Raw genomic sequence first — 26,723 nt, 5'->3', positions numbered from 1 at the left:
ATGGGAGAGACTACAGCCCCGTGACAGATACCATCCCTGAGTTACTGTGTACAAACCTGGATATGGGAGAGACTACAGTCCCCGTGACAGATACCATCCCTGAGTTACTGGGTACAAACCTGGATATGGGAGAGACTACAGCCCCGTGACAGATACCATCCCTGAGTTACTGGGTACAAACCTGGATATGGGAGAGACTACAGCCCCGTGACAGATACCATCCCTGAGTTACTGTGTACAAACCTGGATATGGGAGTGACTACAGTCCCGTGACAGATACCATCCCTGAGTTACTGGGTACAAACCTGGATATGGGAGAGACTACAGCCCCGTGACAGATACCATCCCTGAGTTACTGTGTACAAACCTGGATATGGGAGAGACTACAGTCCCGTGACAGATACCATCCCTGAGTTACTGGGTACAAACCTGGATATGGGAGAGACTACAGCCCCGTGACAGATACCATCCCTGAGTTACTGTGTACAAACCTGGATATGGGAGAGACTACAGCCCCGTGACAGATACCATCCCTGAGTTACTGGGTACAAACCTGGATATGGGAGAGACTACAGCCCCGTGACAGATACCATCCCTGAGTTACTTGGTACAAACCTGGATATGGGAGAGACTACAGTCCCGTGACAGATACCATCCCTGAGTTACTGGGTACAAACCTGGATATGGGAGTGACTACAGCCCCGTGACAGATACCATCCCTGAGCTGCTGGGTACAAACCTGGATATGGGAATGACTACAGCCCCGTGACAGATACCATCCCTGAGTTACTGGGTACAAACCTGGATATGGGAGAGACTACAGTCCCGTGACAGATACCATCCCTGAGCTGCTGGGTACAAACCTGGATATGGGAATGACTACAGCCCCGTGACAGATACCATCCCTGAGTTACTGGGTACAAACCTGGATATGGGAGAGACTACAGCCCCGTGACAGATACCATCCCTGAGTTACTGGGTACAAACCTGGATATGGGAGTGACTACAGCCCCGTGACAGATACCATCCCTGAGTTACTGGGTACAAACCTGGATATGAGAGAGACTACAGCCCCGTGACAGATACCATCCCTGAGTTACTGGGTACAAACCTGGATATGGGAGAGACTACAGCCCCGTGACAGATACCATCCCTGAGTTACTGGGTACAAACCTGGATATGGGAGCGACTACAGCCCCGTGACAGATACCATCCCTGAGTTACTGTGTACAAACCTGGATATGGGAGCGACTACAGCCCCGTGACAGATACCATCCCTGAGTTACTGGGTACAAACCTGGATATGGGAGTGACTACAGCCCCGTGACAGATACCATCCCTGAGCTGCTGGGTACAAACCTGGATATGAGAGAGACTACAGCCCCGTGACAGATACCATCCCTGAGTTACTGGGTACAAACCTGGATATGGGAGAGACTACAGCCCCGTGACAGATACCATCCCTGAGTTACTGGGTACAAACCTGGATATGGGAGCGACTACAGCCCCGTGACAGATACCATCCCTGAGTTACTGTGTACAAACCTGGATATGGGAGCGACTACAACCCCGTGACAGATACCATCCCTGAGTTACTGGGTACAAACCTGGATATGGGAGAGACTACAGCCCCGTGACAGATACCATCCCTGAGCTGCTGTGTACAAACCCGCACCTGTTGTCTCGGAGAACATGCAGCATAAACGACACTCCCGAATGAACCACCTGTAGTCTCCTCCTATGTGGGGTGAGAAACATCACACCAGAACCACTCTCGAACTTTGTCAAGGAACCAATCATGACAGTACGGGCCACATCCGCATACTAAATACCGCACGACTCACTCTGGTGGACGACTGACCAACTATGAAGAACCGTCCGTCAGTACAACCCCGATCACCTTAATGAAAAGGCCACCACGCCAAAAGATCAACCAAGTCATCCCGAACGCCGCTGTTTCTGTCCCTCAATCCTGTCATATCCAGCACCTCCAACGATAAGAAGGGAATCGCCTCCAACGAGCCAGATAAACGCAAAGACATCAGGGAGCTGACCGACCATTGAGACCATTCCGCTCGCCTCCGCAATCCCTGACATAACAAAACGTATTATAGTGAACAACGTCATCACACAGATGACCCCCAATCAAATAGGGTACTGAGAGCGGCATACGAGTCCTAACCACACACATCGACACACCGAAGGACCTACCTCGGCACGGACCAAGGAGACGTTGATCCTCCTAGGTGAATCAGACTGGACGCTTTTAACACATCATGGAACCCAGATGGAAACCTAACCATACACCCTGAACTGTTCATAAACCCCTCATCGGTTAGTATAATGTACGTACCTTCCCCAGTAAACGATATCAAGTTCACACCAACCCCAGCACCAGCGTCTCGAGAGGGCAGCAATGGTTTGTACAACGATAAATGGTTGGGCGCAACAAGGTCCCCAAAGCCTCCGCATGGTTGATCCAACGATCCACCCTCCTTAGAACCCCCAGTAAGCCCATGCCGAGGCTGGATACCATCCTCTTCAAATCCACCAAAATTCCATTATTGCTGAATGCCAATTAAAACTTGACGGAATCATCACACCATACAAATGAAAGCCACGAAAACGACAATAAATTAAAATACAATGAAAATAATATACTGCCTTCAAAATATCACATCTACTCTTCAGCGGGGTAATATAAAAGTGCATACAGCAGAGTTCAGTTCCAACCCACTGTGGACCCTGAACAAACTGATTATTACAGACCTGTACGAGATAGTAAACATTGATTCCGGTAAAGGTGTACCTATATAAACAGATGAATCTTAAGATCCCAATTCTCAGAAATGTGGATGTGCTTTGGTTATTCCAGCCGTGGACATTAAGAAAAAAATTCGGCTTAGAAACAATATCTTTATGAATACGGCCGAACTCACAGCAATATCACAATGTTTGGCTAACACAGCGGCAGATAACTCTGTCATCCTTGTTGACTCACAGAGCGCGCTCACACTATATACAATTATATACGAAATTTTTAAAACATCTATGTTGGGAAATACCGAGACCCTCAGGGCCTGGCCTAGATACCGAGACATATGTCCTAACTCGCGTAAGTTTCTTTCTCTTTGATTTCAAAAAAATGAATAAACTTCTCCGTGAGGATTCGATCCCGCCTCATTTAGTGCACAGAAAGCTCTCCACATTCAGGACAGTTACACTTTTGTGGAACATCACTACGAATTTCTGAGTGATATTATGAACAACAACAAGAGATCCCAGAGGGATTTTGGCGCCCACCATTGAATGATCTTGATAGGTTCCATGTCAGATTGATCTTTTCTCTACTTTTCCCTTCCTCTAAGTCTTACTAATCTGTGTAAATTCAGAAACAGCCCTCTAGTACTTTTCAAACAAGGGGAACCTATATATAAAACTTAAGATTTAGAGATAATGGCTGTCTGTCGGCCATGTTGTTCTCGGATTGGTCCCAAAATGCAACACCAGGGACCAAGGGGAACCTATATATGAAATTTGAGAAAGATCCCTTCAGTACCTTCTGTAAAATAGCGATAACACACTTCAATTGTCAAAATACTAGATGGCTGCCTGTCGGCCATGTTGTTTTCTGACTGGTCTCAAAATCCAATATGCATAACTAGGCACAGAGGGCAACCTACAAATGAAATTTCAGAAAGATCCTTTCAGCAATTTCTGATAAATAGCGATAACAAACTTCAATTGTCAAAATCCAAGATGGCTGCCTGTCGGCCATGTTGTTTTCCTATTGGTCCCAAGATGCAATATGCAGAACTACAGACCAAGGGGAACTTACAAAAAAAAGTTGAGAAAGATCCCTTCAGTACTTTTTGAAAAATAGCGATAACAAACTTCAATTGTCAAAATCCAAGATGGCTGCCTGTCGGCCATGTTGTTTTCCGATTGGTCTCAAAATGCAATATGCATAACTAGACACCCAGGGGAACCTACATATGAAATTGGAGAAAGATCCCTTTAGCACTTTCTGAAAAATAGCGATAACAAACTTCAATTGTCAAAATCCAAGATGGCTGCCTGTCGGCCATGCTGTTTTCCGATAGGTGCATAACTGGGCACCGAGGGGAACCTACATATGAAATTTCAGAAAGATCCCTTCAGTACTTTCTGAGAAATAGCGATAACAAACTTCAATTGTCCAGTGTAAAATGGGAAAACTGTACTTTAAGGAATAAATTGACCAAAGTATCAAAACAATTCTCTCACTACAGTCGACATTTTATCACGTGCTCACGTTTTTTAAGTATACGTTCATTGGTCATATTTGATATATTGTCTATTTTGAATGGATTTTAGTTTAATTTCGGATAATTAAGTGGAGCCATTTGTTATGTCCAAAATGTAACAGAATATCTATCATCACTGTAGTATATCATTAGTTTGTGTGATCTAAATAATGGCGACAGGAAGTGACGTAATATCGGATATATAGATATTATATCAAGGTTAAATTAGGCAAAGTGTTACTAGTACATTCCATCAGCATCCATACCAATGTACAGAAACTAATCGGATGTGTTAGGTCTGTTTCATCACCGACATAACTAGGTCTAGATCCATGGTTTCTTTAAGGTCGACAGTACAGCCATCTTCAACATTTTCTCGATTTTTATACATGTACAATGTATCTGAATTTTTACGCTACTCAAACAATACACTATAATATAAGAAACGCTTTTAGACTCACTTGAGCAGATTTGCTGTTGAATGTGAATCAGTTTTACAACACGAACTAAATATGGTTTTACTAAAAAGTCTATACCTCCCAAAGGGCTGAGGCCAATAAAGGAAGTCATCTTGTTGTTTATGTTGAGTGTTTTTCAGCTGACTTTACTTTAAATCTTCCTTGGAACCAAAGTTTAATGTAACAGAACGCATGATTAATTACATTTAAATCACGGCCTCTGCCAGGGATCGAACCCGGGACCACTGGCTTACTAGTCTTGCACTCAACCGATCGAGCTAAATAGAAGATCTCTCTAGCCGAGCGGTATATTGCGGCTAGTATTTACCAGGGTTACATATATCTATACTCCCCCTCCAGGAAAGAACTCGTACCTCGAGTTTCCAGGGTTACATTAATGTTAATTAAAGCAAAGTATTGAAAGCAACACACAGTACTTACTCAGAGAGGCAGATCCTAAGATAGGAAAAGTACTTGTAATATACAGTAGTTATGAGAGTACTTTGCTATAATTACTGAAATAATCCAGGTGTGTGATGCAGGTCCCCATGGGTCTCTTCCTCTTTATGGTCTTATTCAGTTGCAGTATGTAAGATGTCAATTAAAAAACAGAAGCAAAATATTGATTTGATCATTTATTGAAAAAAATACAATCTAAGTACTATGTACATGGAACTATTGAATTGTTTACAATGGATACACATGTTTTATATATCTTACTTTGATACAGAAATAAAACCATCACTAACCTTCAGTTGGTGTCATGACCATGCTATTATGACAGTCAAACATGTACATTCCTGTTTAACTTAAATGGTTATAATACGAGGTGGAGTTGTCTGGACAAGATCTTTGTCATCAAAGAGCTTCTGATCAAAGGACATGCTCTTAAAATAAAACTACTTAAAACAACCTAAACATGGTTGAGAAGATTCCCGAGTACTGTGTAGTTAACAAGCTTAAGCTTGAGAGAGGAATTGTCTGCACAAGACGAGAGACATTCAAACAGTGATTAAAAAAATCATTCCTCCCTCCCTCAAACTTTATTGTAGGAGTATAAAAAATGATTTCTCCTTCCTCAAACTTTATTGTAGGAGTATAAAAAATGATTTCTCCTTCCTCAAACTTTATTGTAGGGGTATAAAAATTGATTTCTTCCTCCTCAAACTTTATTGTAGGGGGTATAAAAATTGATTTCTCATTCCTCAAACTTTATTGCAGTGAGTATAAAAATGTATTTTCCTTTCCTCCAACTTCATTGTTGGGGGTAAAGAGATGCACTTTGTTTCATTGTTTGGCCTTTAGAACTGATCCTCAACTTTGCTGATTGAGCACTGTTAGAAAACACCTTCAACATGAAAAAAAATGTTGACGAAAGAACATGACACTGCACAACAGCTTAAGCTACCAGGCCAGGTGAGCTAATGACTCTTACACCAGGTGAGCTAATGACTCATTAAAACAGGTGAGTAAATGACTCACCACACCATCACAGTCACTTGTCTGATAATTCCATAGTTTTAAACATTGAAGTAGACACAACAGGGTCACATAGCATAGTCTTTTGTCCACTGTCGAGCGTTGGAATCGTATTGTTGACGATTTGTTACGTAGAGCTGAGCAAGGTCTGGCATCAGTGGATGGTTAGGGTTTGGATCTGACAGAAGTGAACTCACAGACAGCAACACTACAAACAGATCAGTGTATTAGATAGAGATGTTGTCACACCAAAGGTATATTATCAGAAAGTACAAAAAACCACGAGCGACCACCCTCATGGATATTATGTAATAACGGCAACATTTTCATTAAAATCATCATTTTAATGATTCTTCACATCATACTATATGGTATTTATAAATATATTTCACCCCTGAGACAAAGGTCATAATCATTAACATGAAAGCACACCAGGCTTAGATTGCCTATACCATAACTTTTAACATGATTTTACTAATTACTAATCAGGTTAACCTTTGACCCTCACTAATGGCTGGTACGATTGACAGGAATTGATTATCTACATGTAACAGAGCGCAGGAATTATATAAATTTAAATCACTGCCTCCGCTAGGGATCGAACCCGGGACCTCTGGCTTTCTAGTCTTACGCTCAACCGATTGAGCTAAAGAGAAGATCTCTCTAGCCGAGCGGTATATTGCGACTAGTATTTACCAGGGTTACATACATAATATGGCATCATTGTTCTAAACCTCAGACCTGTCTCACATGTCAATATACTCTCATCCTCAACCTCCTCACCAGTTATAGTCATACTCTCAACCCCCTAACCAGTTATAGTTTTACTCTCAACCCCCGAACCAGTTATAGTTATACTCTCCACCCCCTTACCAGATATATTTATACTCTCAACCCCCTCCCAAGTTATAGTTATACTCTCAACCCCCTAACCAGTTATAGTTATACTCTCAACCCCCTTACCAGTTATAGTTATACTCTCAACCACCTTTCCAGTTATAGTTATACTCTCAACCCCCTCACCAGTTATAGTTTACTCTCAACCCCCTCACCAGTTATAGTTATACTCTCAACCCCTCCCAGTTATAGTATACTCTCAACCCCCTCCCAGTATAGTATACTCTCACCCCTTACGTTATATATACTCAACCTCTTACCAGTTTATTATACTCTCAACACCCCTTACCAGTTATAGTTTCTCAACCCTCCACAGTTAGTTAACTCCCCTCACCAGTTATAGTTATACTCTCAACCCTCTTACCAGTTATAGTTATACTCTCGACCCCCTTACCAGTTATAGTTATACTCTCAACCCCCTTACCAGTTATAGTTATACTCTCAACCCCCTTACCAGTTATATTTATACTCTCAACCCCCTTACCTGTTATAGTTATACTCTCAACCCCCTCACCAGTTATAGTTATACTCTCAACCCCCTTACCAGTTATATTTATACTCTCAACCCCCTTACCTGTTATAGTTATACTCTCAACCCCCTAACCAGTTATATTTATACTCTCAACCCTCTCACCAGTTATAGTTATACTCTCAACCCCCTTACCTGTTATAGCTATACTTTCAACCCCCTAACCAGTTATAGTTACACTCTCAACCTCCTCACCAGTTATAGTTATACTCTCAACCCCCTCACCAGTTACAGTTATACTCTCAACCCTCTCACCAGTTATAGTTATACTCTCAACCCCCTAACCAGTTATAGTTACACTCTCAACCCCCTTACCAGTTATAGTTATACTCTCAACCCCCTCACCAGTTATAGTTACACCCTCAACCCCCTCACCAGTTATAGTTATACTCTCAACCCCCTAACCAGTTATAGTTATACTCTCAACCTCCTCACCAGTTATAGTAATACTCTCAACCCTTCCACCAGTTATAGTTATACTCTCAACCCTTCCACCAGTTATAGTTACACCCTCAACCCCCTCACCAGTTATAGTTATACTCTCAACTCCCTCACCAGTTATAGTTATACTCTCAACCCTTCCACCAGTTATAGTTATACTCTCAACCCCCTTACCAGTTATAGTTATACTCTCAACCCCCTTACCTGTTATAGTTATACTCTCAACCCCCTCACCTGTTATAGTTATACTCTCAACCCCCTCACCAGTTAGTTACACCCTCAACCCCCTCACCAGTTATAGTTACACCCTCAACCCCCTCACCAGTTATAGTTATACTCTCAACCCTTCCACCAGTTATAGTTATACTCTCAACCCCCTAACCAGTTATAGTTATACTCTCAACACCCTCACCAGTTATAGTTACACTCTCAACCTCCTCACCAGTTATAGTTATACTCTCAACCCCCTAACCAGTTATAGTTATACTCTCAACCCCTCACCAGTTATAGTTACACTCTCAACCCCCTCACCAGTTATAGTTATACTCTCAACTCCCTCACCAGTTATAGTTATACTCTCAACCCTTCCACCAGTTATAGTTATACTCTCAACCCCCTCACCAGTTATAGTTACTCTCAACCTCCTCACCAGTTATAGTTATACTCTCAACTCCCTCACCAGTTATAGTTATACTCTCAACCCTTCCACCAGTTATAGTTATACTCTCAACCCCCTCACCAGTTATAGTTACTCTCAACCTCCTCACCAGTTATAGTTATACTCTCAACTCCCTCACCAGTTATAGTTATACTCTCAACCCTTCAACCAGTTATAGTTATACTCTCAACCCCCTTACCAGTTATAGTTATACTCTCAACTCCCTCACCAGTTATAGTTATACTCTCAACTCCCTCACCAGTTATAGTTATACTCTCAACCCTTCCACCAGTTATAGTTACTCCAACCCTACAGTATAGTATATCTCAACTCCCTCACCAGTTATAGTTATACTCAACCCTTCCACCAGTTATAGTTATACTCTCAACCCTTCCACCAGTTATACTTATACTCTCAACCCCCTCACCAGTTATAGTTATACTCTCAACCCCCTCACCAGTTATAGTTATACTCTCAACCTCCCTCACCAGTTATAGTTATACTCTCAACCCCCTCACCAGTTATAGTTATACTCTCAACCCCCTCACCAGTTATAGTTATACTCTCAACCCCCTTACCTGTTATAGTTATACTCTCAACCCCCTCACCAGTATAATACCTCAACTCCCTACCAGTACACCTCTCAACCCTCCAGTTATAGTTATACTCTCAACCCCTCACCAGTTATAGTTATACTCTCAACCCTCACCAGTTATAGTTATACTCTCAACCCCCTCACCAGTTATAGTTATACTCTCAACCCCTCACCAGTTATAGTTACACTCTCAACCTCCCTCACCAGTTATAGTTATACTCTCAACCCCCTAACCAGTTATAGTTATACTCTCAACCCCTCACCAGTTATAGTTACACTCTCAACCCCCTCACCAGTTATAGTTATACTCTCAACTCCCTCACCAGTTATAGTTATACTCTCAACCCTTCCACCAGTTATAGTTATACTCTCAACCCCCTCACCAGTTATAGTTACTCTCAACCTCCTCACCAGTTATAGTTATACTCTCAACTCCCTCACCAGTTATAGTTATACTCTCAACCCTTCCACCAGTTATAGTTATACTCTCAACCCCCTCACCAGTTATAGTTACTCTCAACCTCCTCACCAGTTATAGTTATACTCTCAACTCCCTCACCAGTTATAGTTATACTCTCAACCCTTCAACCAGTTATAGTTATACTCTCAACCCCCTTACCAGTTATAGTTATACTCTCAACTCCCTCACCAGTTATAGTTATACTCTCAACTCCCTCACCAGTTATAGTTATACTCTCAACCCTTCCACCAGTTATAGTTATACTCTCAACCCCCTTACCAGTTATAGTTATACTCTCAACCTCCTCCAGTTATAGTTAATCTAACCTCACAGTGTATATATATCTCACCCACCTTGATAGGAACTTCAACTACAAGTTATACTTTACTCTAACCCTCACAGTAAGTATACTCTAACCCTCACCGTTATAGTATATTCACCTCCTTTACCAGTATAGTAATTCAACCTTCCCAGTTATAGTTACTCTACTTACAGTATTACCTACCCTCTGTTATAGTAACTTACCCTACCAGTTTATGTTATACCTAACCCTTACCAGTTAAGTTATACTTCAACCCTCACCAGTTATGTATATCTCAACTTTACAGAGTTATATTACCTTGGTACTAACCCCACAGTTAGTTATATCTGACCCTTACTTTCTTGTATCTCAACCTACAGTTATAGTTTATTCCCTCACCAGTTTGTATACTTCAACCCTACCAGTTAAGTATACTCACCCTGTACCTGTATAAGATACCTAACCCTACAGTTATAAGTATCTATACTCTCAACCCCCTAACCAGTTATAGTTATACTCTCAACCCCCTCACCAGTTATAGTTATACTCTCAACCCCCTCACCAGTTATAGTTATACTCTCAACTCCCTCACCAGTTATAGCTATACTCTCAACCCCCTCACCAGTTATAGTTATACTCTCAACCCTTTCACCAGTTATAGTTACACCCTCAACCCCCTCACCAGTTATAGTTATACTCTCAACCCTTCCACCAGTTATAGTTATACTCTCAACCCTTCCACCAGTTATAGTTATACTCTCAACCCCCTAACCAGTTATAGTTATACTCTCAACCCCCTAACCAGTTATAGTTATACTCTCAACCCCATCACCAGTTATAGTTATACTCTCAACCCTTCCACCAGTTATAGTTATACTCTCAACCCCCTAACCAGTTATAGTTATACTCTCAACCCCGTAACCAGTTATAGTTATACTCTCAACCCCCTCACCAGTTATAGTTATACTCTCAACCCTTCCACCAGTTATAGTTATACTCTCAACCTTTCCACCAGTTATAGTTATACTCTCAACCCCCTCACCAGTTATAGTTATACTCTCAACCCTTCCACCAGTTATAGTTATACTCTCAACCCCCTAACCAGTTATAGTTATACTCTCAACCCCGTAACCAGTTATAGTTATACTCTCAACCCCCTCACCAGTTATAGTTATACTCTCAACCCTTCCACCAGTTATAGTTATTCTCTCAACCCTTCCACCAGTTATAGTTATAGTCTCAAGTTATATATATATATATATATATATTAATCATGCACTCTGATGTAATCTGGCCGCCATATTTCATATTATAATCCAAGACAACACATGATCAAAGTTTCCCTCTTCCTTAGGGTGATGTCCAGAGTTTAGCCAATCCTCTTTTCAGCTTATATTCCCAGTACAAACAGTGTAATGATGTCCACTATTGATGGCTGTGATGACAGAGTTACCTACCCTTGACTGTTGTGATGACAGAATTACCTTCCTTTGACTGCTGTGATGACAGAGTTACCTACCCTTTGTAGCTGTGATGACAGAGTTACCTACCCTTTGTAGCTGTGATGACAGTTACCTACCCTTGGTAGCTGTGATGACAGAGTTACCTACCCTTGGTAGCTGTGATGACAGGGTTACCTTCCCTTGACTGCTGTGATGACAAAGTTACCTACCCTTGGTAGCTGTGATGACAGAGTTACCTACCCTTTGCTGCCGTGATGACAGATGACCACTTATCCTGAAGAATGTCCACACATATGTTACCGTTCAGACTGATATTGATGTGGTAAATCTTTGTCTTGAATTGAATCTGTCAACAAACATTTACACTGTATCTATGTCAACAAACATTTACACTGTATCTCTGACAACAAACATTTACACTGTATCTCTAACAACAAACATTTACACTGTATCTGTCAACAAACATTTCCACTGTATCTGTCAACAAACATTTACACTGTATCTATGTCAACAAACATTTACACTGTATCTGTCAACAAACATTTACACTGTATCTGTCAACAAACATTTACACTGTATCTGTCAACAAACATTTACACTGTATCTCTGACAACAAACAGTTACACTGTATCTATGTCAACAAACATTTACACTGTATTTACCATTGTATGGCACTGCCACTATATAACCCTACCAATTCAGTTGCGAGTTCACCAGCCTATGAACTGCCAACAGGAAGTGATCTCTGCTACTCGTAAGCGCGGGAAATTTGAATTTGAAAATTTCAAAACAAAAATCGCATGACAAATAAAAAATCCCAGATGGTAAATATTAGAATTGAACGGCTTTCAGTTGGCATTCATAGTCGATATGAATGCCAACTGAAAGCCGTTCAATGCTTAAATATCTCTGTGAACAAACATTTACACTGTATCTATGTCAACAAACATTTACACTGTTTCTCTGACAACAAACATTTACACTGTATCTATGTCAACAAACATTTACACTGTTTCTCTGACAACAAACATTTACACTGTATCTCTGACAACAAACATTTACACTGTATCTCTGACAACAAACATTTACACTGTATCTCTGACAACAAACATTTACACTGTATCTATGTCAACAAACATTTACACTGTTTCTCTGACAACAAACATTTACACTGTATCTCTGACAACAAACATTTACACTGTATCTCTGACAACAAACATTTACACTGTATCTCTGTCAACAAACATTTACACTGTATCTATGTCAACAAACAGTTACACTATATCTATGTCAACAAACATTTACACTGTATCTATGTCAACAAACATTTACACTGTATCTATGTCAACAAACATTTACACTATATCTCTGTCAACAAACATTTACACTGTATCTCTGACAACAAACATTTACACTGTATCTCTGACAACAAACATTTACACTGTATCTATGTCAACAAACATTTACACTGTATCTATGTCAACAAACATTTACACTGTATCTATGTCAACAAACATTTACACTGTATCTATGTCAACAAACATTTACACTATATCTCTGTCAACAAACATTTACACTGTATCTCTGACAACAAACATTTACACTGTATCTCTGACAACAAACATTTACACTGTATCTCTGTCAACAAACATTTACACTGTATCTATGTCAACAAACATTTACACTGTATCTATGTCAACAAACATTTACACTGTATCTCTGACAACAAACATTTACACTGTATCTATGTCAACAAACATTTACACTGTATCTATGTCAACAAACATTTACACTGTATCTATGTCAACAAACATTTACACTGTATCAATTTCAACAAACATTTACACTGTATCTCTGACAACAAACATTTACACTGTATCTCTGACAACAAACATTTACACTGTATCTATGTCAACAAACATTTACACTGTATCTATGTCAACAAACATTTACACTGTATCTATGTCAACAAACATTTACACTGTATCAATTTCAACAAACATTTACACTGTATCTCTGACAACAAACATTTACACTGTATCTATGTCAACAAACATTTACACTGTATCTACGTCAACAAACATTTACACTGTATCAATTTCAACAAACATTTACACTGTATCTCTGACAACAAACATTTACACTGTATCTATGTCAACAAACATTTACACTGTATCTATGTCAACAAACATTTACACTGTTTCTCTGTCAACAAACATTTACACTGTTTCTCTGTTAACATACATTGACCTTTAAGACAATTTCAAACCTTTTGTCTGACATGTGTATATCACATAAACACCACAACTCACCTTTAGTGGCTTGAATGGGTAGTCAACTGGAAATTTAATGTCCAGTTTAAATTTACCCCCCGCATACACAGTATCTGCCTAAAGAGGAAAACAAAGAGAAGATATTAGAAAATGTCCCTCCCCTGACTCTGTCCCTTTGTAAAACTAGAACTGTTGCCAGGATGGCTGACTAATACCCCCGCAATCTGCACGACTCAATGGTGAATTAGAACTGTTAATTAGAGGCTAACTAAGATAACCCAGTAATATAGTGACCAGTTGCCATAGCAACAATAATTTGGAAAAAAAGGAAGTGGCATGCACATCTACCCATGGTCCTCTATATTTGAGTGAAGTTGCATTGAAATCGGCCCTTTGGTTTAGAAGGAGTTGTCCGGACAAACTTAAAGTTATGGTTCTTATCGAAAAACCTGTTTATAGTGACCAGTTGCCATAGCAACCATAATTTTGAGAAAAAGAAAGAAGCATGCACATCTACACATGTTCCTCTATATTTATGTGAAGTTTTAATGAAATCGGCCCTTTGGTTTAGGAGGAGTTGTCTGGACAAACTTAAAGTTATGGTTCTTATTGGAAAACCTGTTAATTTTGACCAGGTGCCATAGCAACAATAATTTTGAGAAAAAGAAAGAAGCATAAACATCTGCACATGGTCCTCTATATTTGTGTGAAGTTTCATTGAAATCGGCCCTTCGGTTTAGGAGAAGTTGTCCGGACAAACTTAAAGTTATGGTTCTTATCGGAAAACCTGTTTATAGTGACCAGTTGCCAAAGCAACCATAATTTTGAGAAAAGTGGCATGCACATCTACACATGATCATTAATATTTGTGTAAAGTTTCATTGGAATCGGCCCATTGGTTTAGGAGGAGTTGTCCGGACAAAATGTGTCTACAGACGGATGGACGGATGGACGGACGGACAGACAACCTGATTCCAGTATACCCCCCTAACTTCGTTGCGGGGGTATAATCATGTCCAGTCATATCCATCTCCAAGTTAATTCCACCCCTGAACCCATCCCTTTGTAAAATCGAAGTGATTTAGAAGTTGCAATTTTTGAAAATCTCTAACAATGTTCATGTTGTTGTTCATGTCATATGCGAGTCACGTGACCTTACTAAAGTGTGATTGACTTGAAAGGGCCATCGTAATACAGAGGGTGATATGTGTACTTTTATTTTCAAGATTTATTGAGCACATACAACACTGTAAACAGGGAAATAAAGACAAGGAAAAACTAGTGCTGTATTTAAGGTGTTTACATAATGGAGGGCAACATTAACAGTGGTACACGAGGGGAAATATTTCTGAAAAACTGTATTAACTATCAAGACTGAACACTACCATCCATGTTAGTATGAAACAAGTTCATACAGTGAAGTTATATCTGTTAGATCTGAAGACACATCAATAATTGAAGACACATCTATCATTATCATCTAAGACACATCAATCATTATCATCTAAGACACATCAATCATTATCAACAAGGACACATCAATCATTATCATCTAAGACACATCAATCATTATCATCTAAGACATCAATCATTATCATCTAAGACACATCTATCATTATCAACTAAGACACATCAATCATTATCACCCAAGACACATCAATCATTATCATCTAAGACACATCAGTCATTATCATCTAAGACACATCAATCATTATCACCCAAGACACATCAATCATTATCATCTAAGACATCAATCATTATCATCTAAGACACATCAATTATTATCAACTAAGACACATCTATCATTATCATCTAAGACATCAACCATTATCATCTAAGACATATCAGTCATTATCATCTAAGACACATCAATCATTATCATCTAAGACATCAATCATTATCATCTAAGACACATCAATCATTATCAACTAAGACACATCTATCATTATCATCTAAGACGCATCAATCATTATCATCTAAGACATCAATCATTATCATCTAAGACACACCAATCATTATCATCTAAGACAAATCAATCATTATCATCTAAGACACATCAATCATTATCATCTAAGACACATCTATCATTATCAACTAAGACACATCAATCATTATCACCCAAGACACATCAATCATTATCATCTAAGACACATTAGTCATTATCAACTAAGACACATCAATCATTATCATCTAAGACATCAATCATTATCATCTAAGACATCAATCATTATCAACTAAGACACATCAATCATTATCATCTAAGACATCAATCATTATCATCTAAGACATATCAATCATTATCATCTAAGACACACCAATCATTATCATCTAAGACACATCAATCATTATCATCTAAGACACATCAATCATTATCATCTAAGACACATCTATCATTATCAACTAAGACACATCAATCATTATCACCCAAGACACATCAATCATTATCATCTAAGACACATTAGTCATTATCAACTAAGACACATCAATCATTATCATCTAAGACATCAATCATTATCATCTAAGACATCAATCATTATCAACTAAGACACATCAATCATTATCATCTAAGACACATCAATCATTATCATCTAAGACACATCAATCATTATCAACAAGGACACATCAATCATTATCATCTAAGACACATCAATCATTATCATCTAAGACATCAATCATTATCATCTAAGACACATCTATCATTATCAACTAAGACACATCAATCATTATCACCCAAGACACATCAATCATTATCATCTAAGACACATCAGTCATTATCATCTAAGACACATCAATCATTATCACCCAAGACATCAATCATTATCATCTAAGACACATCAATTATTATCAACTAAGACACATCTATCATTATCATCTAAGACATCAACCATTATCATCTAAGACATATCAGTCATTATCATCTAAGACACATCAATCATTATCATCTAAGACATCAATCATTATCATCTAAGACACATCAATCATTATCATCTAAGACATCAATCATTATCATCTAAGACACACCAATCATTATCATCTAAGACACATCAATCATTATCATCTAAGACACATTAATCATTATCATCTAAGACACATCTATCATTATCAACTAAGACACATCAATCATTATCACCCAAGACACATCAATCATTATCATCTAAGACACATTAGTCATTATCAACTAAGACACATCTATCATTATCATCTAAGACATCAACCATTATCATCTAAGACATATCAGTCATTATCATCTAAGACACATCAATCATTATCATCTAAGACACATCAATCATTATCATCTAAGACATCAATCATTATCATCTAAGACACATCAATCATTATCAACTAAGACACATCTATCATTATCATCTAAGACGCATCAATCATTATCATCTAAGACATCAATCATTATCATCTAAGACACACCAATCATTATCATCTAAGACAAATCAATCATTATCATCTAAGACACATCAATCATTATCATCTAAGACACATCTATCATTATCAACTAAGACACATCAATCATTATCACCCAAGACACATCAATCATTATCATCTAAGACACATTAGTCATTATCAACTAAGACACATCAATCATTATCATCTAAGACATCAATCATTATCATCTAAGACATCAATCATTATCAACTAAGACACATCAATCATTATCATCTAAGACATCAATCATTATCATCTAAGACATATCAATCATTATCATCTAAGACACACCAATCATTATCATCTAAGACACATCAATCATTATCATCTAAGACACATCAATCATTATCATCTAAGACACATCTATCATTATCAACTAAGACACATCAATCATTATCACCCAAGATACATCAATCATTATCATCTAAGACACATCAGTCATTATCATCTAAGACACATCAATCATTATCACCCAAGACACATCAATCATTATCATCTAAGACATCAATCATTATCATCTAAGACACATCAATTATTATCAACTAAGACACATCTATCATTATCATCTAAGACATCAACCATTATCATCTAAGACATATCAGTCATTATCATCTAAGACACATCAATCATTATCATCTAAGACATCAATCATTATCATCTAAGACACATCAATCATTATCATCTAAGACATCAATCATTATCATCTAAGACACACCAATCATTATCATCTAAGACACATCAATCATTATCATCTAAGACACATCAATCATTATCATCTAAGACACATCTATCATTATCAACTAAGACACATCAATCATTATCACCCAAGACACATCAATCATTATCATCTAAGACACATTAGTCATTATCAACTAAGACACATCAATCATTATCATCTAAGACATCAATCATTATCATCTAAGACATCAATCATTATCAACTAAGACACATCAATCATTATCATCTAAGACATCAATCATTATCATCTAAGACATATCAATCATTATCATCTAAGACACATCAATAATTATCATCTAAGACATCAATCATTATCATCTAAGACACATCAATCATTATCATCTAAGACACATCAATAATTATCATCTAAGACATCAATCATTATCAACAAGGACACATCAATCATTATCAACTAAGACACATCAGTCATTATCATCTAAGACAGCAATCATTATCATCTAAGACACATCAATCATTATCATCTAAGACACATCAATAATTATCAACTAAGACAACAATCATTATCAACTAAGACACATCAATCATTATCAACAAGGACACATCAATCATTATCAACAAGGACACATCAATCATTATCATCTAAGACACATCAATAATTATCATCTAAGACAGCAATCATTATCATCTAAGACACATCAATAATTGTCAACTAAGACACATCAAGCATTATCATCGAAGACAAATAAATAATTGTCAACTAAGACACATCAATAATCGAAGACACATCAATCTTTATCATCTAAGTACCAAAACGTGGAAAATGATTAAAAAAAACACCAAGAACGTTTTGATTGTGTAAATTATTTCTGAACTGTATACTTACTGGGCCCAAGATAGTAGCCTCCCAGTGGTAAACTGAAAATACAAAACAAAGTACACAGTTAAATAGAAGGTAGCATACATGTACGGATGTTAGTATAGAACAGACCGGGGGGTTAACAGGGGGGTGTTAGTATAGAACAGACCAGGGGGTTAACAGGGGGGGTGTTAGTACAGAACAGACCAGGGGGTTAACAGGGGGGTGTTAGTATAGAACAGACCAAGGGGTTAACAGGGGGGTGTTAGTATAGAACAGACCGGGGATGGGGGGGGGGGGGGGGGGGGGTGTTAGTATAGAACAGACCAGGGGGTTAACAGGGGGGTGTTAGTATAGAACAGACCGGGGGTGGGGGGGTGTTAGTATAGAACAGACCAGGGGGTTAACAGGGGGGTGTTAGTATAGAACATATCAGGGGGTTAACAGGGGGGTGTTAGTATAGAACAGACCGGGGGGTGGGGGGGGTGTTAGTATAGAACAGACCAGGGGGTTAACAGGGGGGTGTTAGTATAGAACATATCAGGGGGTTAACAGGGGGGTGTTAGTATAGAACAGACCAAGGGGTTAACAGGGGGGTGTTAGTATAGAACAGACCGGGGGTGGGGGGGTGTTAGTATAGAACAGACCAGGGGGTTAACAGGGGGGTGTTAGTATAGAACATATCAGGGGGTTAACAGGGGGGTGTTAGTATAGAACATATCAGGGGGTTAACAGGGGGGTGTTAGTACAGAACAGACCAGGGGGTTAACAGGGGGTGTTAGTATAGAACATATCAGGGGGTTAACAGGGGGGTGTTAGTATAGAACAGACCAGGGGGTTAACAGGGGGGTGTTAGTATAGAACAGACCAAGGGGTTAACAGGGGGGTGTTAGTATAGAACATATCAGGGGGTTAACAGGGGGGTGTTAGTATAGAACAGACCAGGGGGTTAACAGGGGGGTGTTAGTATAGAACAGACCAGGGGGTTAACAGGGGGGTGTTAGTGTAGAACAGACCGGGGGTGGGGGGGTGTTAGTATAGAACAGACCGGGGATGGGGGGGTGTTAGTATAGAACATATCAGGGGGTTAACAGGGGGGTGTTAGTATAGAACAGACCAAGGGGTTAACAGGGGGGTGTTAGTATAGAACAGACCAAGGGGTTAACAGGGGGGTGTTAGTATAGAACAGACCAGGGGGTTAACAGGGGGGTGTTAGTATAGAACAGACCAAGGGGTTAACAGGTGGGTGTTAGTATAGAACATACCAAGGGGGTTAACAGGGGGGTGTTAGTATAGAACAGACCAGGGGGTTAACAGGGGGGTGTTAGTATAGAACATACCAAGGGGTTAACAGGGGGGGTGTTAGTATAGAACAGACCAGGGGGTTAACAGGGGGGTGTTAGTATAGAACAGACCGGGGGGTTAACAGGGGGGTGTTAGTATAGAACAGACCGGGGATGGGGGGGGGGGGGGGGGGGGGGGGGGGGGTGTTAGTATAGAACATATCAGGGGGTTAACAGGGGGGTGTTAGTATAGAACATACCAGGGGGTTAACAGGGGGTGTTTAGTATAGAACATATCAGGGGGTTAACAGGGGGGGTGTTAGTATAGAACAGACCAAGGGGTTAACAGGGGGGTGTTAGTATAGAACAGACCGGGGGTGGGGGGGGGGGGGGGGGGGTGTTAGTATAGAACAGACCAGGGGGTTAACAGGGGGGTGTTAGTATAGAACAGACCGGGGGTGGGGGGGGTGTTAGTATAGAACAGACCAGGGGGTTAACAGGGGGGTGTTAGTATAGAACATATCAGGGGGTTAACAGGGGGGTGTTAGTATAGAACATATCAGGGGGTTAACAGGGGGGGTGTTAGTACAGAACAGACCAGGGGGTTAACAGGGGGTGTTAGTATAGAACATATCAGGGGGTTAACAGGGGGGTGTTAGTATAGAACAGACCAGGGGGTTAACAGGGGGGTGTTAGTATAGAACAGACCAAGGGGTTAACAGGGGGGTGTTAGTATAGAACATATCAGGGGGTTAACAGGGGGGTGTTAGTATAGAACAGACCAGGGGGTTAACAGGGGGGTGTTAGTATAGAACAGACCAGGGGGTTAACAGGGGGGTGTTAGTGTAGAACAGACCGGGGGTGGGGGGGTGTTAGTATAGAACAGACCGGGGATGGGGGGGTGTTAGTATAGAACATATCAGGGGGTTAACAGGGGGGGTGTTAGTATAGAACAGACCAAGGGGTTAACAGGGGGGGTGTTAGTATAGAACAGACCAAGGGGTTAACAGGGGGGTGTTAGTATAGAACAGACCAGGGGGTTAACAGGGGGTGTTAGTATAGAACATATCAGGGGGTTAACAGGGGGGTGTTAGTATAGAACAGACCAGGGGGTTAACAGGGGGTGTTAGTATGGAACATATCAGGGGGTTAACAGGTGGGTGTTAGTATAGAACAGACCAGGGGGTTAACAGGGGGGTGTTAGTATAGAACAGACCAGGGGGTTAACAGGGGGTGTTAGTATAGAACAGACCAAGGGGTTAACAGGAGGGTGTTAGTATAGAACAGACCAAGGGGTTAACAGGGGGTGTTAGTATAGAACAGACCAGGGGGTTAACAGGGGGGTGTTAGTATAGAACAGACCAGGGGGTTAACAGGTGGGTGTTAGTATAGAACATACCAAGGGGTTAACAGGGGGGTGTTAGTATAGAACAAACCAGGGGGTTAACAGGGGGGTGTTAGTATAGAACAGACCAGGGGGTTAACAGGGGGGTGTTAGTATAGAACAGACCGGGGGGTTAACAGGGGGGTGTTAGTATAGAACAGACCGGGGATGGGGGGGGTGTTAGTATAGAACATATCAGGGGGTTAACAGGGGGGGTGTTAGTATAGAACATACCGGGGGGTTAACAGGGGGGTGTTAGTATAGAACAGACCGGGGATGGGGGGGGTGTTAGTATAGAACATATCAGGGGGTTAACAGGGGGGTGTTAGTATAGAACAAACCAGGGGGTTAACAGGGGGGTGTTAGTATAGAACAGACCAGGGGGTTAACAGGGGGGTGTTAGTATAGAACAGACCGGGGGGTTAACAGGGGGGTGTTAGTATAGAACAGACCGGGGATGGGGGGGGGGGGTGTTAGTATAGAACATATCAGGGGGTTAACAGGGGGGGTGTTAGTATAGAACATACCAGGGGGTTAACAGGGGGGTGTTAGTATAGAACATACCAAGGGGTTAACAGGGGGGTGTTAGTATAGAACAGACCGGGGATGGGGGGGTGTTAGTATAGAACATATCAGGGGGTTAACAGGGGGGGGTGTTAGTATAGAACATACCAGGGGGTTAACAGGGGGGTGTTAGTATAGAACAGACCGGGGGGTTAACAGGGGGGTGTTAGTATAGAACATATCAGGGGGTTAACAGGGGGGTGTTAGTATAGAACATATCAGGGGGTTAACAGGGGGGTGTTAGTATAGAACAGACCAGGGGGTTAACAGGGGGGTGTTAGTATAGAACATACCAAGGGGTTAACAGGGGGGTGTTAGTATAGAACATATCAGGGGGTTAACAGGGGGGTGTTAGTATAGAACAGACCAGGGGGTTAACAGGGGGGTGTTAGTATAGAACAGACCAGGGGGTTAACAGGGGGGGTGTTAGTACAGAACAGACCAGGGGGTTAACAGGGGGGTGTTAGTATAGAACATACCAGGGCAGGCGAGCTAAAACGATCGTGTATATAATGTTGTGTTTCCAATGTAACACAATTCAATGTAAATGAACTCCTCTATAAAGCCCACCTGCCAATTTAAGGTCACCTTTCTCTGCTACCTTGAGTGGCCCCAATAGACAGGCTGGAATGTATACAGGATCACATTCTTATTTTCAAATTCATATCTCGCTTGAATAAAAATACTTTAATTTCAAAGTTGTCTGATCATGAGAACGTTTACAGAATTTTATTCACAAAATATTTAATCTATTTCCATACTTACGGTCGTCGTCAACAGGTTCAGCTGTGATGCCTTCAGGAGGGTCAGTCTGCATGGACTTGAGTTCCTATTAAACATCAAGTAAACCACAATGACAACCTAACATGTGTACTGTGAATGTTATTATATACATCAATAAACCACAATGACAACCTACCATGTGTACTGTGTTATTATATACATCAAGTAAACCACAATGACAACCTAACATGTGTACTGTGAGTGTTATTATATACATCAAAGTCTGTTAATGTAAGAATTGAGAAACCAGCCTGGCCGTACATTGACTAGAAACCTCTCACTCCCTACACGTATGTGTGTAGTATGTACAATAATGTATTGTTTGTTTGTTTTTGTTTAACGTCCTATTAACAGCCAAGGTCATTTAAGGACGTGCCAGGTTTTGGAGGTGGAGGAAAGCCGGAGTACCTGGAGAAAAACCACAGGCCTATGGTCAGTACCAGGCAACTGACCCAAGTAGGTTTCGAATTCACAACCCAGAGGTGGAGTGCTAGCGATAAAGCGTCGGGACACCTTAACCACTCGGCCACAGCGATTACATACTTTTATACAAGAATGCTGTTTTAATTAATTACCTAATTGGTCCTTACACGTGTGAATGTCAACTTCCTGTTTATATTTACAGTTGAGTGTAGACTAAAGGTTTGGTTTGGTTTGTTTAGCGTCCTATTAACAGCCAGGGTCATTTAAGGACGTGCCAGGTTTTGGAGGTGGAGGAAAGCCGGAGTACCCGGAGAAAAACCACCGGCCTACGGTCAGTACCTGGCAACTGCCCCACGTAGGTTTTGAACTCGCAACCCAGTGGTGGAGGGCTAGTGATAAAGAGTTGGTACACCTTAACCACTCGGCCACCGCGGCCCCTTTGTAGACTAAAGGTTACACCTAAGTGCACTCCGAGACACCATGCCTATAGGTAATTTATACTGATATAGCTCAGCTTAACTTCCTGTTTATATTTAGGTAATTTATACTGATATAGCTCAGCTTAAATTCCTGTTTATATTTAGGTAATTTATACCGATATAGTTCAGTACAACTTCCTGTTTATATTTAGGTAATTTATACCGATATAGTTCAGAAAAACATCCTGTTTATATTTAGGTAATTTATACCGATATAGTTCAGTACAACTTCCTGTTTATATTTAGGTAATTTATACCGATATAGTTCAGAACTAGAGCTGTCACCGAGGGGGGTGACAAGTATACCCCTCGCTTTTCCATGATTGGTTTGGATACTTTGTGAAGCTGCCTATTTATGGTACTATAACCAAATCAAACATGTTCTATGTTTAGGTAAGAACTAAGTGAATGCATAGCCGAACAAAATTTGCTCGTTTTTAAAGAAAAAGGGGCATAACTCTATTAGAACAGGTAATTCGGCAAAATCTTTGTATAGAGCTAAGCCTCATAGGGTCCTCTAACTACATAACAAAAGTAAAATCCATTGAAAACAAAGCAAATGCATAGCCGGACAAGCTAGTAACCATTTTTTACATAAAGGGGCATAACTCTGTAAAAAGGTTTTTTTCGGAAGAATCCGTTACTGGAGACACAACTTCATGCCTTCCTTCAACTCTGTATAAAGTTTCGAGAAAATCCATCAAAAATTAAGTGAATGCATAGCCGGACAAAATTATGACACATTTTGTACAAAAAAGGGACATAACTCTGTTAAAAAGGGCTAAAGTGGCATAATTTGTTTAAAAGGACTACTTGGGGAAAATCACAACACCATATGGTCTTTTAACTATACACCAATTTTGTGAAAACTGAGGAAATGCATAACTGGACAAAATTATAACCATTATTCAAATAAAGGGGCATAACTATGTAAAAAGCATTTTTTCGGAAAAAGCATTTACTGGAGGCACAAGTGCATGCAGTCCTTCAACTGTGTAAAAAGTTTCAAGAAAATCCATTGAAAACAAAGCAAATGCATAGCCGGACAAGCTAGTAACCATTTTTTACATAAAGGGGCATAACTCTGTAAAAAGGATTTTTTCGGAAGAAGCCGTTACTGGAGACACAACTTCATGCCGTCCTTCAACTCTGTATAAAGTTTCAAGAAAATACATCAAAAACTAAGTGAATGCATAGCCGGACAAAATTATGATACATTTTGTATGAAAAAGGGGCATAACTCTGTTAAAAAGGGCTAAATCGCAAAATCACTGCAGGGGACACAAGTGCATATGGTCTTCTAACTACAAATGTATATACCAAATTTGAGTGAAATCCATAAAGAAATGAGCGAATGCATAGCCGGACAAATTTTGTGACAGACAGACGGACGGACGGACGGACGGACGGACAAGGTGATTCCAGTATACCCCCCCCCCCCCTAACTTCATTGCGGGGGGGGGGGGGGGGGGGGGGGGGGGGGGGGTTATAAAAACATCCTGTTTATATTTAGGTAATTTATACCGATATAGTTCAGAAAAACATCCTGTTTATATTTAGGTAATTTATACTGATATAGTTCAGAACAACTTCCTGTTTATGTTTAGGTAATTTATACTGATATAGTTTTCCTGTTTATATTTAGGTAATTCTCTCTGATGGAATTAATCATCAACCTCAGCCTCCTAGGTAGCAGTGTACAGTAAAAATGCCCAATTTTGAAAAATATGACACATGTCTTAGATATGTAAACATTGCCAGTTAACCCTACATATAAACTCTAATAAAGTATATATATTTGTAATCTGTACAACATTTGCAATTTTAATACAGCTCTGAAGGATAAGTTAACTGATATTTTCTGTGATTTTTAGAGCTGTGAATACCATGGTAACAGCTTAAAAAATGCTCAAAAATTGCAAAATATTATGATATTTGACCCAAAATACCACAATTCTATACACAATTTTTTTTCTGAAACCTATTTAAAATTAAATATCTCTATCCCAAAGACAGAATTAATCTTGTTTTGACATATGTTGTAAATTAAGTTTTTCCGCTATCTCACCTTTACTGTGGGCATCCATTTTTCGCTGTAGGCAAAACTAAATTTCCTGTGTAAACACACTTGCGGAAAATCCGGAAATTTAAAATCCGGAACCAATTTATTAATTTTTGTTTTAACAAATGTGAAGCCTGTATGTACTTCTTCATACTGAATATACCAATTATAGTGTACATTTATTTTTTCATTTTTTATGCATATCATAATACACGAGTTATTTGCTTAACAAAAAAATTGCCCATGGCCAGGCTGTCCTACTGTAGTGTGCTACCTTATACATCACCTTATTTAATTCTAATTCCACTAAAACCCCCATGAATGTCTAGAATATGTTCTGACGAACAAAATGACATATCGGATTACTGTGTATCTTGAATAGTCACCGAGTATTGCTAATGTTCCTGAGAGGTGTATTTTGACAACTTTTTCTCCCAATTCAGTAATAAGGGGAGGTAATTTTGGAAATGAAAACTCCCATAATTCTGTATATCTCTTGAATAAAGTTGTGTTTTAAGTTGAATATGGTACTTTGAGTCTCTGTGCATGTAATCAAGCAAAAAATACTATACAAATATCAAATTTAGCCTTGTTGTATGACGTCATAGCTACTATGACGTCATCAGTAACTATGACATCATCAGATGGTATCTATGACGTCATAAATACTCAATGGTGTCATAATAAATAACCAAAATCATATCCAAACCTCAGCTTAGCAACACATGCACTATTCTAACTGATAAATAATGACATGACATCCAAGATTTCAAAATGTCATGCCTATGACATCACAGTCATCTGTTTCCACCCCGGTTATTCAGATATGTACCAATGATCATATGAAACTGTCCGCTGATCTCATTTTATGCGGAAAATGCTATTTTTTTCTGCTTTACCTAAGTAAATGAC

At 39.7% G+C, this 26,723-nt stretch overlaps 1 protein-coding gene across 1 annotated transcript in view; it reads right to left on the bottom strand.

Annotated features, from left to right (window-relative positions):
* Positions 1–5,366: 5,366 nt before the first annotated feature.
* LOC117339585 (ubiquitin-conjugating enzyme E2 4-like) overlaps positions 5,367–26,723 on the bottom strand; it is a 33,335-nt gene continuing 11,978 nt past the window's right edge. The window contains exons 2-6 of the mRNA XM_033901272.1: positions 22,830–22,893; positions 18,861–18,892; positions 13,880–13,957; positions 11,808–11,913; positions 5,367–6,431 (exon numbers count right to left, since the gene is read on the bottom strand). Coding sequence (XP_033757163.1) covers positions 6,292–6,431; positions 11,808–11,913; positions 13,880–13,957; positions 18,861–18,892; positions 22,830–22,881 — 408 coding nt within the window. The 5' untranslated portion in view covers positions 22,882–22,893 and the 3' untranslated portion in view covers positions 5,367–6,291. The remainder of the gene's footprint in view (positions 6,432–11,807; positions 11,914–13,879; positions 13,958–18,860; positions 18,893–22,829; positions 22,894–26,723) is intronic.

The sequence above is a fragment of the Pecten maximus genome, chromosome 1 (genome assembly GCF_902652985.1).
Source record: "Pecten maximus chromosome 1, xPecMax1.1, whole genome shotgun sequence".
Classification (NCBI taxonomy): domain Eukaryota; kingdom Metazoa; phylum Mollusca; class Bivalvia; order Pectinida; family Pectinidae; genus Pecten; species Pecten maximus.
This window is presented reverse-complemented; position numbering and strand designations above follow the sequence as displayed.